Source organism: Primulina eburnea, chromosome 10 (assembly GCF_022965805.1).
Source record: "Primulina eburnea isolate SZY01 chromosome 10, ASM2296580v1, whole genome shotgun sequence".
NCBI lineage: Eukaryota > Viridiplantae > Streptophyta > Magnoliopsida > Lamiales > Gesneriaceae > Primulina > Primulina eburnea.
This window is the reverse complement of record NC_133110.1, coordinates 3337247-3352303: the sequence shown is the minus strand read 5'-3', so window position 1 is coordinate 3352303 and position 15057 is coordinate 3337247. Positions and strand designations below refer to the sequence as shown.

Here is a 15057-nt window from a genome sequence, read left to right as displayed (position 1 = left end):
TCAGCTTGATACCCATAATGGATGCATACAAGATCAACTATGTGTATATATAGTTTTGATATGTTGTATGTCCATCGTGCACATTTATTTTAGCATCGATAATGTGTCATTAACATATTAGATGTACAATTTTAAAATGTTTCATTACATCCAACAAGTGAGTGGCGTCGGTGATTACATAACTATGTACGGTAGATGTGCAACATATATAAACTATATATCTTGGTCGCGATTGATTCGTTGTTATTTAAAAAACCTAAATTCTACTTTTCAAGAATAATAACCTAAAATCTTGTATCATTTTTATGTTTGTGTAAAAATTTTGCATATGTAATATATCATATTAGATTTGTATTAGAGCAAAAGGCCAATAAATCTCAATACTAATAGTTACATGTGCGTTCAGTTTCTGTCAGATCAAATTCTTTTGCGACTAACCCAAAAAATGTTTATGTACTCATTGTGTCCAAATGTATATTTTCGGAGGAAATTCGGTACAAAATATTGAAAATCCGGAATAACTATATGATATTTCAGAACTAAATATTTTAGATATGATATTAATATATAATATTTGAGTAGTCAAACATGTGTAACAAATTTTGGTATTATTTACACATGTTTTTGGGACGAAAAATAATACAAAACATTAAATATGTGCTACTAAAACATGATATTTCAATATAATCTCTTCTAGTTCAGTTATTAATATATCATATTTGAGCACACAAAAAAATATAGTAATTATTAATATTAATATATTACAATCATGTTATACTCAAAATTCTATCATCTGTACCGGATCTAAAACAATTTGTATGCAATATTATATATATGTTTCAGATTTTCAATGTTTTGAAACGAATTTCATCCGAAAAAATAATTGTGGGCTCAAGGATAACAAAAATATTTTTTGTATGAATTAGAGAATGTAGAAAAAGTTTTGGGATGATAAAAACTAAAAGACATCTAACTATGTTGTTTTGAATTTAAACAAATCTTCCTTTTTTATTACAAGTAAGAGCAAAATTGAATCCTATTTTCCAAATCGAGTATGATTGCAGAAAAAAGAAAAAAATGAGGCAATTTCCAGTTATAGCCAGAAGGGGAGTCGGGTGCTTTTTTATTTAATCCATCCAAGGGGGTGACAACTCATGATTGTGTTCACACTTTTTGAGACCCAATGAAATTATTAAAAATATGCACACCACCAATGGGACACGTGTTGGCTCACTGTTGGGGTGCCTATCTCACATTTCATTGGCCAACTAAATGCTTACGTGTAAATATCATTGTGTGTGTCAAATAGAGAATATGTCGTTCGGGTATTTTGTGACACACTCAAGCAAGAGAGATCAGAATTAGTTTTTAAAGCGTTTATCGGAAATTCGATAGTGCGGATGTTAAACAACAAAAAGAACAAAATTGTAATATATCTTCTTCGTGAACCCATTGATGATTGTCATGTGATGTTTACCTCTCGAGAAGATGAACATGAAGGTTATTATCAAACTCAAGCAAGAGAGATCAGAATTAGTTTTTAAAGCGTTTATCAGAAATTCGATAGTGCGGATGTTAAACAACAAAAAGAACAAAATTTGTAATATATCTTCCTCGTGAACTCATTGATGATTGTCATGGATGTTTATCCTCAAGAAGATGAACACGAAGGTTATTATCAATTCTTTATCAACATAATGTTCTATCTTAATAGAAAGGGCATGAAAATGCCGTCTAGACTTAGACCGAATGAATATAGATCAATGACGAAGAGATTCCAAGATGAACGCTTTTCTTCATTTTCTATGTGGTGACTCGATTTGTATCGACGTGATCAATCGATGGACATGACAAACAACGTTTAAGAAACTTACTTTATATCACACTTGATATATTATCATAAAAATCACATATCGTCGCTTGATTGTGATATGATGGTTAGCGTAAATAATTGTTTGAATAAATAATATATTATATATGCCGAAGTAACTAATGAAAGTACCTCAACTTTATGATAATATAAATTTGTTTTCAGTATTATTATGGGTTGGAATAGGGGAAGAGCATGTGAGTTCAGTATATATATATATATATATATATATATATGATATGAAGTGGGGACATCATGCTAGTTGGCCGTGAAATTAAAATTAAATGTTCCCTGCGAATACAACAAGGCTGCTGCTTAATAACGGCCACCCATATGTTACCCTCAGCCCCGACTTTTCTTTTCAATCATCATTTTTTATTTCTCGAATTTTGATTTTTTTTTACCAACATATACATATTTATTATTCCTTACAATAGATATATTCAAAATTTTAAAAAAATATATTTTTTATATAACTTATAAACTCGTAACTTCTGTTTTTCGGTAGTACATAACCTGCAAATGACGTTAATCAAGTAAATCGCATTGGTAAACCCTATGCATATGCGACAGGTTCGCCCGAGAAAGTTTTTGCAAGAGGAATCGAAAGTTCACTAACTCAGATACCCATTCGAGATATACGAAATCAGTTTTACTCGATGAAACTCATTCTTTTTTCCCCCAATTAAACTCAGGGATTTGAGGCTTTCCAAGTAAGGGATACAGTGTAAAACAGGCGTGCATATTAAAAATAATTAGACCGATGTTACAGTAATATATTTAAAAATAGATATTAAGTTCAAAATCTTTTGAAGTTTCTGGCCGAAAGGTGCATAAACAAACCAGTCGTCCATTTTGTGTGAGAATCCCAACACTAATATAAAATGTATTTTAGCCCCCCCAGTAAAATTTAATTACTATTATGATTTAAAATGAATTTTGACAAAAAAAAGAGAGACCATATTTATAGTAAAATTTTATTACTATTCTTAAATAATATTTTTCTACTAATTCTTCTTATGGGGGATTTTTAAAACAGTTTTAGTTTTCACTAATTAGAGAGTTCTTCTGTGCGACACCAATACTCTTTATATGTTTTAATACATGTTTAATTAATCATTTGATGAATTCAAAACAAAAACTTTAGATTCCACCTTACCCTCAATTAAATATGCATATTGTATTTTTCAAGAGGTAGCTTGGATGGTAGGATTTGGCGAGTCTTTACCAAGAGATCAGAGTTTCAGTCTCTCCATATATCTGTCGTCTTAGTTTTGAGTCTATTACACATGATTTATCCATTATAGTTTACTTGATAGGCATAATTTTCTGGATGAAAAAAATGCATATGCTTTTACTTGGAAAAAAATTAACTCTGTCTGATGAATATTTTTCTGTCGGTCTAATAGATATTGGTAATTATATAATCAAATATTATTTTAAAGATTTTTATTAAAATAATAAAAAATTATGGAATTCACCTTATGAACAACGACATCATTTTTTTTTAGAAAGAAAAAACGCATGAAAAAGTTTTTTTTATTACTACAACCAATCTCCTAATCAAACCAAAATGAATTGCAAAATCCTCAGAGAAGTAATTATGTAAGATAAAATTTTATTGATGTGTCATTTTCACATTGCAATCAATCTCGTGGAACTTTCTATATCTCAAATATTAAGACAGTGAGAATAATATGCATCAAACATGCACTTTTCACTCCTATTTTTTATTCATCAACTCCAAAAATATTTATGCAACATTCATTATTAGGTACTAGCATCACAATACAAGCATTGCATGTTTATACAATTTTCTTTAAAAAAAATTAGTGTCTATCAACTATCATATATATAGGTCGTGTGTGTATATATATATATATATATATGTATGTATGTATATCCGGGCTTTAAAACCTTGTGACAGCTCTTATGCATATAAGATGTTTCCAATTTTGCAAAAAAAAAAATTGAAGGGAAATATTATTTCCGAATTTAATTGATATATTTCTTGACTTAAATTATTTCTCTAACAACATCTTTTCCTCGTGCTTTGACTAATTAAATATTTACTATGATTTTGCCTTTCTTAAATAATAAGATAATTATTCAAATATATTCTAAGATATGATATTTATTAGAATGATTTAATGAGATTGTTTAAAGAGTTTATTCCTAATAAAACTCTTATTTCCCTTGTATATTAGATTTTCTTGTGAAGATAAAAGTACTTATCTATAAATAAGAGGTCAGAGACATTGGTGAAGGGTTGGATATATATCGATCATACATACATATACACGGTGTTGAGATTTTTAGAGAAAAATTTCCGAAGCCGTTGCTGTTGAAAAGTGGTGATCGCGTGCTGTCTTGAATGTTAGGAACATCTGCAGATAACATCCTTGAAGAAGTTGGCAGAAGATAGTTTTCGTGGATTTCCTTTTGGCTCACGTTTTTAGCTTTCGTGATTAAGTTTTTATTCTTGTTATTTGTTTTAGAAAGCATTTGTTTTCTGAACTTGTTGAGGAAATTGATTTTAGTCTTAATCATTAGTGGTTGCTTTTAGTATAAACGATTAGGTTTTCTAGTGATTAATTTTGTCATAAGGCACCACACAAGTATTTATATTTGTGCAAATTTAATCTCGTTCATCTATTTATTTCAAGTAAATTTGTGTTAAAATATAATATTCCGTTGCATGTTGTTCGAGATGTTGTAACATATGACACAAAACTTAATTCTGATTAAACACGAATTTGCATCTTATACTGATTTGATTATATTAGATATATGTTATTATATGTCGAACAAAACACTATATTCCTTACAAAAATGATTTTAAAAATTATTAATGAACATTAAAACGATGGAAGTTTTAAAAAAAAGAGAATAAAATCAATAAATGAAGTGGTCCACACGTGCCTGTCGTAATGAAGGAAATAATGGGAAATATTGACAAAACTTTACGAATTTATTAAATTTATGATCAAAAATATATTTTCAGAGAAAAATGGTAGTTTTTTGTAAGTTGTTTTGTCTTCATTAATCAAACAGAACCCGTACAACAGTCCCAAGCTATAATTTACAACTGACATAGACATGATATGTTACAAAAAGAATTGATGTAAGAATAATTTTGACATAGTTCGTTGTGTTCAATATATAAGTGTGATATTAACCAGACGAAGATTAATATTATTGATAGATAACATCAAAATTGATTATATATATATATATATATATGACAAAAACTTGTGTGAGACGGTCTCACGGGTCATATTTGTGAGACTGATCTCTTATTTGGGTTATCCATGAAAAAATATTATTTTTTATGCTAAAAGTATTACTTTTTATTGTGAATATAGGTATGGTTGACCCGTCTCACGGATTAAGATCCGTGAGACGGTCTCACATGATACCTACTCTATATATATATATATATATATTTATATATATATATATATATCCCACATAAGACTTACCTTGATGCCGTATGCATAATATATAAGGTAGACGATTATTAGCAGCAAGATTCATCTTTTGCTCTATTGTTCAACATATATGATAAGGGATAATAAACCAAAAACACGAAGAGAGAAATTGCAAGGAAAGGAAATGGAGAGAGAAAATGAAGGGAAATCGTCATCAAAATTCAAGAGGATTTGTGTGTTTTGTGGGAGTAGCCAAGGCAAGAAGACTAGCTATCAAGAATCTGCTATTGAACTGGGAAAAGTTTTGGTAATATTCGTATCTTCTTCGCTTTCTTTCCTATTGAACGAAGTTGGCATTTTTTTATTATTCTTGTTATTTTGTTCAGTGGGTATGCTGTAAAATGTTGCTTTATTTTCAAATGGGCTGTGGAAAATCTATTCTAAACCTTTGCAACTTTCATCGTTATTTCTTGAAATTCGACCTGAAATCGCTTCAAGAGTTTCTTCAGTTCATCTCTCTCTTTCTTTCCCTTAGAAATTCCCGGTGTTTTTGCATTTGGGATTTTTAAATCTCATTGCATTCGCCATTGATTTTTATATTAATATTTAACTCCGTATTCTCTCATGCACGTAGTGTTCCCAGTCCACAAACATGTAGAATCTTCATTTTTGTTTCTTCTTTCTGTTATTCCCTCCAGAATTTAAATAGCAAAAATCCCGCATTAGTTTCAGATAGATTTCCAGTTTAGATTCAACTTCACATTTGTCCAGTCAATTCATCAATGGCGTCCCTTAAATTTTAGCAGTGAGGTTCATCTTTTATCAAAATAACATTTGTAATTTAAAAAGTACTTCCACGCAGTATATTACTTGTAAATTGTAATCTTATTATAATGGCTGTTAGTATAATAATTTTTTCGGCTTTGTTTTATGTACTTTTTCCGGAGTTTTTTGGGAACTATAATATTAATATATTTGCGTGTTTTATAAGGTTTCAAGCAACATTGATTTGGTCTACGGAGGAGGTAGCATTGGCTTAATGGGGTTGGTTTCTCAAGCTGTTCATAATGGCGGTAGGCATGTCATTGGGTAAGGTTCTTGTTTTTTGAATTTCTAATTGTATTCGCATTGAATCTTTGGACTACAAAGGTTGTAAAATAGCCAAAAAAAAATGAGAATTTTACTTTTTTCAAGATTACTAAGCTTGTTATGTTTGGTTTTGTAAGTGATATTTGTCATGTTATTGTCTCCCTATGCAGGGTGATTCCCAAGACTCTCATGCCTAGAGAGGTATATTATTGTCTGCTATGATTTAAAAGTAGACCTTTTATTAATAATAATAAAAAAGTAAAATAAACTAGAAATTCAACAAAAGATTTTACTAATTCTTGAGCCTTTTCTCTTATGATGGCTCTAGCTGCAGTAGATTCTTGGATTGCTCGCTTATTCATCATTACCAATTCTTATTACTATTTTCCATTTTTTTAATTGAATTTGTGTATTTTCTCCTCTTTGAAGAAATGTGATCAATCTGATGTTCTCCTAGATTCTGACATGATGGAAAAATGGAAATCCTTGTGTCTTGTTTGGTCTTTTACAACCTTATCCACAGTATAGTACTTAGGTGGCTGGTGTTTTTTCACAACAATTTATGAATTTTTGGACTCAAGTGTTCTCCAACATATTTCTTTTTCTGTTTCACCCCCACCCCATATTCGCTCTGCTGTGTTCTTGTATTCTTCTATATTGGCCTTTTATGTGATTTTAAAAGTTATTCAAGTGTATGTATATGTTTTTATCTGGTAGTAAATCTACCACTTGCTCTGGTGTTGACGACTTTCAAGATTCTTGGATTAGTCACCCTTCTTTTATTGCAAAAAGTGCACAGCGCCTAAATGTGATTAAATTTTCTTGGTTTTGGATTTTATCCGACACTTTGAATTAATGGGATCGATTAATTTTTTTGCAGTTAACCGGTGTAACCGTCGGGGAAGTGAAGGCAGTTGCTGATATGCACCAAAGGAAAGCTGAGATGGCTAGGCATTCAGATGCTTTTATTGCCTTACCAGGTTGGTATTATGCCTAAATGAGCCGACCCGGACCTAGGACGAGGGGGTTAGTTTTAATGGATTTAGGTGGTGCAACCTGTGGTACTAAAAAAAGTAAACTGAAATTTCAAAACTGTTTTGTCTGTCTGAAGGAAGACAAAACACACTTCACCTGTGACTTTACCATATGATTATGTCTTCCACTAACTGTATATGCCAGGACAAACAAGGGACAAGTTAACAAAGTTCAAAGCAATATATGTTTCTCTTAATCTTTAAGCATCAACATGACATTTATTGTATATGAATCGAGTAAATTTCGAGTCTCAAATCCGGTTAACCCGAAATATGCAGGTGGTTATGGAACTTTGGAGGAATTACTCGAAGTCATAACTTGGGCTCAGCTTGGAATTCATGATAAGCCGGTATACGTATCAAGAAAAACTAAGAAACTCGTTGATCTAAATGTGGTGAAGGGGGCCATATATTAAGGTATCATGATCATTTTCGCAGGTTGGATTGCTGAATGTGGATGGATATTATAATTCCCTATTGTCGTTCATTGACAAAGCTGTAGAGGAAGGCTTCATTTGTCCAAATGCTCGTCACATTATCGTATCTGCAACAACCTCGAGGGAACTTGTAAAGAAACTGGAGGTAAGATTTATCATTTTTCAGTACAATCTCCCGGCAAAGAACCTCAAAACACACTGAAAGATCAACTGTTTCAAACTTATAGTTGAGCCCATAATTGCTCAAATCTTTGTGAACTGTAGGAATATGTACCTCGCCATGAAAGGGTTGCTTCGAAATTGAGTTGGGAGATGGAGCAGCTCGGTTACCCCAGAAATATTATATTTTGAGGTGAAAGAAAATTGAATTGAATTGCTGACTAGCAGAGATGATTAGATCCTGAAATTGGTATCGAAAGGAAAAGCTAACTGGGAAAGTTTAATATTCTTGCTGTGGGAGAGTATTTTGTATATTCTATCTTGTAATCTGGAATCTTATTTTCCCTTCACATAGTAATTAAGTTTATATTATCTTATGTAATTTAATTTTCGACCAAGGGAAACTTACACTATTTATGTCACTGTTCAACAATCTATGCATCTATATTATTTGATCATATATCTTATAGTAAAATGGTGCGCTCGGAGAACGTCTTTCCGTGTTACGGAAAAATGATGAATAAGGAAGTGAATAAGAGATAAACTATGGTCATTAAAATCTTGGCATCCGCATTGCGTGCACACAAATATTTTATCATCTATAAACTGTAAGAAATATGACACATATATAAAAAGAAGTAGCGTGTAGAAATTGACGACGACCAAGAAGCCTACTATTTTTTTTACGAACAATACATGTATCCTCAAATTTTTGACAATTGAGATGACATGCGCATCTTCTTTTGACATTCAGACTCCCGACTTTTCTCGTTGATGGTATGAGAAACGACTATAAATAGAGGTGATTGAAGTCCCTAAGCATACATCTCGTAAGAAATATACATCATCTACAGAGAGCGTAAGTGTTTAGAAGGCTTCAATCGGAGAAAAATCAGAAGAATTACAAATTATTCAATGGCCGGAAGTAATGCTAGAACTATTTCCGCATATTGATTATCATGTTTATATATGTGCAGAAACACGATTTTGAGAAAAATCTCTAACATAAACTACCATGTAATACTCTAAATTCCAAGAAGCAATATGTTATGCATATGCATTGTTTGCAAACAAATATGTGGAATAAGTACTTTAATATGCCATAAGAAAACTAATAAATGAAAGGGCCAGGCCATGTGTGTGTAGACAACATGTGTAACCAAGAAATAAGGATAATAAAGAAGGACCATGTGTGTTATCAACTAATTTTCTGACGCTTGCTTGCTGTTAAGATATGATCCACAGACAACATTGTCCCACCAATGGCTAGTAACAAGAAACTAGAAGGGAAGAGGGTCAGCTTAAAGGATCGATGAAAGGACAAGTTGGAGCATTTTCATACATATAAAGCGGAATTCAGTTGATGCTTCATCGGGTGAATATCACTCTGCATAATCTATTAATCAATTTATGAAAAAATGATTGGGGATATGTGAAATACTTTGGTGAGTGTAGATTGCTTGGTGGACAATCTATCATCCAATCGACAAAATATGGATGTACGTAGTGAGTGATTATGTGTTCATGATACTTCAATAAAATGTGAATGAAGATGTGAGACATACTTTAGTGAATGTAGATGTAGATCATTCGTAGATAATCTATCATCCAATCAACAAAATATGTTCTTATCGAGTTATTAGGTCATCTCCAACCTAAATTTTTCATTTTCCATCGTCGGTTTTGAAAAAAATTTATCTGATCCATATAGCATTGGATACATAATACCTATGTTGGATATATATTTCGTGCAATATCTTTTTTCGACTTCCGTTTGGAAATGGAAATCGGAATTAGAATGAAGAATTGGTCGTTCGCTTCCGGTTCCCAAAAATCAAAATGGAAACCATATGTTGAATTGTATGGAACGATAATCAGACTCGTTGGTTAATTTTAAATCTTAAGCAATACCTGGGCTCATCACATGCTCAAGCCCAATTAAAACATGAAAGGTGAGAACTAAAGCTTAGGTCCAATCCCACAGGATAGAAGCAGCCCATGAGGAGAGGTAATGTATGAAGCTCCATCTCAACAAGTTAAACCCTAACCATGATGGGATTACATGATAATATGGAATGATGAAGCGAGAAGTGGAGGTAAGAATTGGATAGATGGATGGAAAGATAAAGAGGAGAGTTGATTAATCCAAGAATGAACGTTTGGGATGCTGAGGAAGAGTGTTGAGGAGTAGCTCGTCTCACGCTCTGGTCTCGCTCTCATGCCTTGAATCACCCTGGAGGGTGAGCCCCAGGTGAATAGCGCGCGAGTTACACGCATGATCCCTTATTGAACACGCGTGGTCTCTTATATTTCCTATTATAAATATCGGGTTGCAATTTATTACTTCTTTTTCGAGAGAAGTTTAAGCTCTTCCTGTTACTTATTCTTTAACGTCACTTGAGCATTGGAAGAACCATTCATCCCAGCCCCCTATAACACTCTTTTATTGTTTTTATCTTCACTTTGGACTGGAAACTTTAGGTTCAAAATAGATTCAGATATCAAATAAAGACTCAAATTCTAGTAAATGTCACTAAGATTTTTTAAAATACGTATATATTACTTTTATTATCTAAATTTATGTAAATTACTTTTGACCCTTTGACTATTTTGTGTGATTCTAGATTGGTCGAGAACTCTCGTTTGAGCGTTAACTCAGGTCTTTGCCTTAACTTTAAAGTAACGGAATTTAGTTTATTTTCCAAAAATACATATTTTAATATTTAGCCGACCCAACCAGCTTGCCTCTATATAAGCTGTTAGGTCGTCTCCATTTTCTTCATTCTATTTTGCGTTCCATTCGTGTTCCGAAACAATTGCCCAAAAATTCAAATCTCTCCCAGAACTCTTCCCCTGAATCAGTTTCTTCAAAGGTAAATTCTTTGATTTTGGTCTGGTACTTTATGATCCTGTACTTTCTATTCGTTGAACATCCTGTTTTTTTTTTTTTTTTTTTTTTGTGTGAACAGTATCGGATTTGTTGATTTGAAATGATTAGATCCTTTCTATGTTTAATATGTTTATTCCATTATGAATCGTGTCTTGTTGGATTCTTTTTTTTTTGGTCTTTGATCGCTGAGTTGTCGATTTCTTGTTTTTCGTCTATTCATAAGGGCCAGTGCTTTTTGGATCGGTAATATGTTACCATATTTCGTTGTTCTTTGATTGGAATTGTACAAGTTGATTTCAAAGCTGATATTAATTCGAAGATGCACTGTGGTTCTTTTACTTTATTAATAGTTATTTTATTTTGATTTCTTATTTTGTTTGAAATTATGACAAATCGAAAGTTCCTGTTTTGGGGTAGATGTTTATAAAACTTTGGCTTCTTGACGGTTTTTGAAATTTTCGATTTTGGTGAAACGTACTGGATTTTGATTGTAAAAAGTAATGTTTGGATGAAAGTATTGAATTTTTTTTTTTGAAGCAATGAAAGTATAGAATTTTCATAGCTAAGAGTTTGAGAAAAACGTATTCAGGAATTAAGAGCGTCTGGTTAATTTTCTCATTTTCTGAAATTTTATTTCAATTGGAATTCTTTTTTGCAAATCGATGATAGATTTGGTATTCAAGTGCTTGTGTGGAATATTCAATTTTTCCAATTGTTTGTTGTGCATTGCAAAATGCTCGTGGCTTAATGGCTCCTTTTCCTTTTTCCTTCAGATGCAAATCTTCGTTAAGACCCTCACTGGCAAGACCATCACCCTCGAGGTCGAGAGTTCTGACACCATTGATAATGTGAAGGCAAAGATTCAAGATAAAGAAGGAATTCCACCTGATCAGCAGAGGCTAATCTTTGCCGGGAAGCAGCTGGAGGATGGACGAACCCTAGCGGATTACAACATCCAGAAGGAGTCCACCCTCCACCTTGTTCTTCGTCTCCGTGGTGGAATGCAGATTTTTGTTAAGACTCTCACAGGAAAGACCATCACACTCGAGGTTGAGAGTTCTGATACCATAGACAACGTTAAGGCTAAAATCCAGGATAAGGAAGGTATCCCACCTGATCAGCAGAGATTGATCTTTGCTGGGAAGCAGCTTGAAGATGGCCGAACCCTTGCTGATTACAATATTCAGAAAGAATCGACTCTGCATCTTGTGCTTCGGTTGCGAGGGGGCATGCAGATATTTGTCAAGACCTTGACTGGGAAGACCATTACATTAGAGGTCGAGAGCTCAGATACAATAGACAATGTTAAGGCGAAAATTCAAGATAAGGAAGGTATCCCTCCAGATCAGCAACGCTTGATTTTCGCGGGCAAGCAGCTCGAGGATGGCAGGACGCTAGCCGATTATAACATTCAAAAGGAGTCGACTCTCCATCTAGTATTGAGACTCAGAGGTGGAATGCAGATATTTGCCAAGACCTTAACTGGGAAAACCATAACATTAGAGGTCGAGAGTTCAGACACAATAGACAATGTCAAGGCAAAAATTCAAGACAAGGAAGGCATCCCTCCGGATCAGCAACGCTTGATTTTTGCTGGCAAGCAGCTTGAGGACGGGAGGACTCTGGCTGATTATAACATTCAAAAAGAGTCGACTCTCCATCTAGTGCTGAGACTCAGAGGCGGGATGCAGATATTTGTCAAGACCTTGACCGGTAAAACCATCACCTTAGAGGTGGAAAGTTCTGACACAATAGACAATGTCAAAACCAAGATTCAGGACAAAGAAGGTATCCCTCCAGACCAGCAGCGACTGATATTTGCCGGCAAACAGCTTGAAGATGGGAGAACACTTGCGGATTATAACATCCAGAAAGAGTCAACTCTTCATCTGGTCTTGCGTTTGAGGGGTGGAATGCAGATTTTCGTCAAGACTTTAACTGGAAAAACAATCACGTTAGAGGTTGAAAGCTCGGATACCATTGATAATGTGAAAGCTAAGATTCAAGACAAAGAAGGTATCCCACCAGATCAGCAGAGGCTCATCTTCGCTGGCAAGCAGCTCGAGGATGGTCGCACGCTTGCCGACTACAACATTCAAAAGGAATCTACTCTCCACCTGGTGCTTCGTCTCCGAGGTGGTGACATTTAAGTACGCAATCACGATCTGTTTAGTTTTATAATATGGGTTTGGTTCAGCAGTATGAAATATGGTACACACGATTGGGCTTACTTATTAATACTCAGTTTGGTGGCAATTATACCTGTGATTATTCTTATCGTTGATTTTGCGGCAGACATGTTCTTTTTTGCATTTTAATTACAAATGCAGTTTGATTCTGTGTGAAAATTATCAGCCAGATCGGTATAGGGATTTTGCAAAAATTATTAGATTCGTTTCATAAAATTGAAAATAAGTTGAATAGAAATAAATGAAGCCATAACTACGCAAGAAGTAAGGTATTACACATGTACCTAAAGGAAAACCAACCAAGAATTGTCTTCCTAAAATTAAAACATTTTGCTCTTAGAGACCAGACTACTAAGCTATTTCATCAATATGTGAGGTTTCAAACATTTATGGGTGATACCTATTATTTCTTCTCCTCCTTTTTTTGAGATGTGATTTGTTAGAACTGAATTTTGATCCCGAACTCTATGTTAAATTTGGTATTAAATGAGCTGCAAGTCATCGACAATAACTATATATTTAAAATACTAATATTAAAAAGATAAATATCGTTTAATATTTAAAATTACAGAAAAACTCTTGTTAGTTGAATTTTAGAAGATTAGAGACTCGGTACATTTCTTTGTTCTAAACAGCTGCCTAAGTAGGCCAAAGATGGTTCCGCATAAACTTATCTATTCGAGTGCCAAATTACTTTATACACTTATATATTTATACATCGAAATATAGTACATAATTTAATAAATAAAAACACTAAAAAAATTAACTGTTGTAGCTAATTTTAATGAAAAATTAGTATTTTTTATTTCCAAAATATTATTTTTCACTGCAAAAATATCATATATTTTTTTATTTATGTTATGAGAAAATATTACATCAGAAATGATATTTGATTAAAAAATATTATTTTATATCAAAAATATATTGTGTAATAAATGTTGATTTCAGTTCAAATTATTATTTTTTAATCTCAAAAATATATAAATATACATATATCTATATATATAACTAAACATAAAATTCACTTTGAAACCAAGTAACCATTGTTGATTGTTCTCTCTCGTGCGTCGAAATGGGGACAAATTAATTAAAGAAAAATTGGTTCCTTTTTTAAACCTTAAGCCATTGTTGGGCTAATAAGAATAAGAGACAAAAACAAAAAAACCAGATACGGGCTAAAGCCCAATTCAGACCCTCCGCCGTACCCAGCCCACAAACTTAAGACAAAGGACGCATATATCATTTTACTAAAACCCTACAATTGGATATTATCTCAGTGGAAACTTATTTTGTATATGATTTAATGTTCACCAATTTATATTCGTATATTCAAATAGTAAGATTTAATATTTTTTTATGAGTGGAATCGAAAATATGTCACATTAAAGTAACATGCATACAATATAATCAAATGTTTGTTACTTGACATAATGGCCATACCACGTGTGAGATGCTGGACATTTAAATGAGCGTGTAGCAACCTCTTGTGACGTACTTTAAACCCCTGATGACCCTTAGCCAAAGCAGACAATTTCACAAGTAGGCTGGATCGTTACATTTTGTATCAGAGCCAGTGTGTGTGGACACAACACTGTAACGCTCGAAAAATCAGTTCACGTAAACCGCATGTATGCAAATTATTTGAATTGTTTAATTGTTTTATTAATTGATTTAAATACTTACTTGATGCATATTATATAATTAAACGTATGATTGCATGCTTAAATGATTATATGACATGATTTCATGAAATTGAAGGATTTTACCCGGATATTCGATAATAGGCAGAGGAAAGTGGATTGGGGACGACCAAGATAAAAATAAATATTTTTCACTAAATATTTTCAAGGCTTCTTAATATAATTAAAACTGAGTAAATTTTTCTAGAAATTGTAGAGTTTGAATTATTTTACGAGACGATCTCGATTTTATCCAGAAAGTCGGTTTTGAGCAAACGA

The 15057-nt window shown here is 32.8% G+C and overlaps 2 protein-coding genes across 2 annotated transcripts; both read left to right on the top strand.

The window, feature by feature from the left end:
• Window positions 1-5371: 5371 nt before the first annotated feature.
• Window positions 5372-8438, top strand: LOC140842559 (cytokinin riboside 5'-monophosphate phosphoribohydrolase LOG3-like). The gene is made up of 7 exons (XM_073210554.1): window positions 5372-5608; window positions 6293-6390; window positions 6561-6591; window positions 7271-7370; window positions 7704-7774; window positions 7863-8006; window positions 8126-8438. The coding sequence occupies exons 1-7, from the start codon at window positions 5432-5434 to the stop codon at window positions 8210-8212; spliced, it is 708 nt and encodes a 235-aa protein (XP_073066655.1). The 5' UTR covers window positions 5372-5431; the 3' UTR covers window positions 8213-8438.
• A 2321-nt stretch (window positions 8439-10759) lies between these two features.
• LOC140842557 (polyubiquitin-like) lies at window positions 10760-13204 on the top strand. The gene is made up of 2 exons (XM_073210551.1): window positions 10760-10893; window positions 11684-13204. The coding sequence occupies exon 2, from the start codon at window positions 11684-11686 to the stop codon at window positions 13058-13060; it is 1377 nt and encodes a 458-aa protein (XP_073066652.1). The 5' UTR covers window positions 10760-10893; the 3' UTR covers window positions 13061-13204.
• The last annotated feature ends 1853 nt before the right edge of the window (window positions 13205-15057 follow it).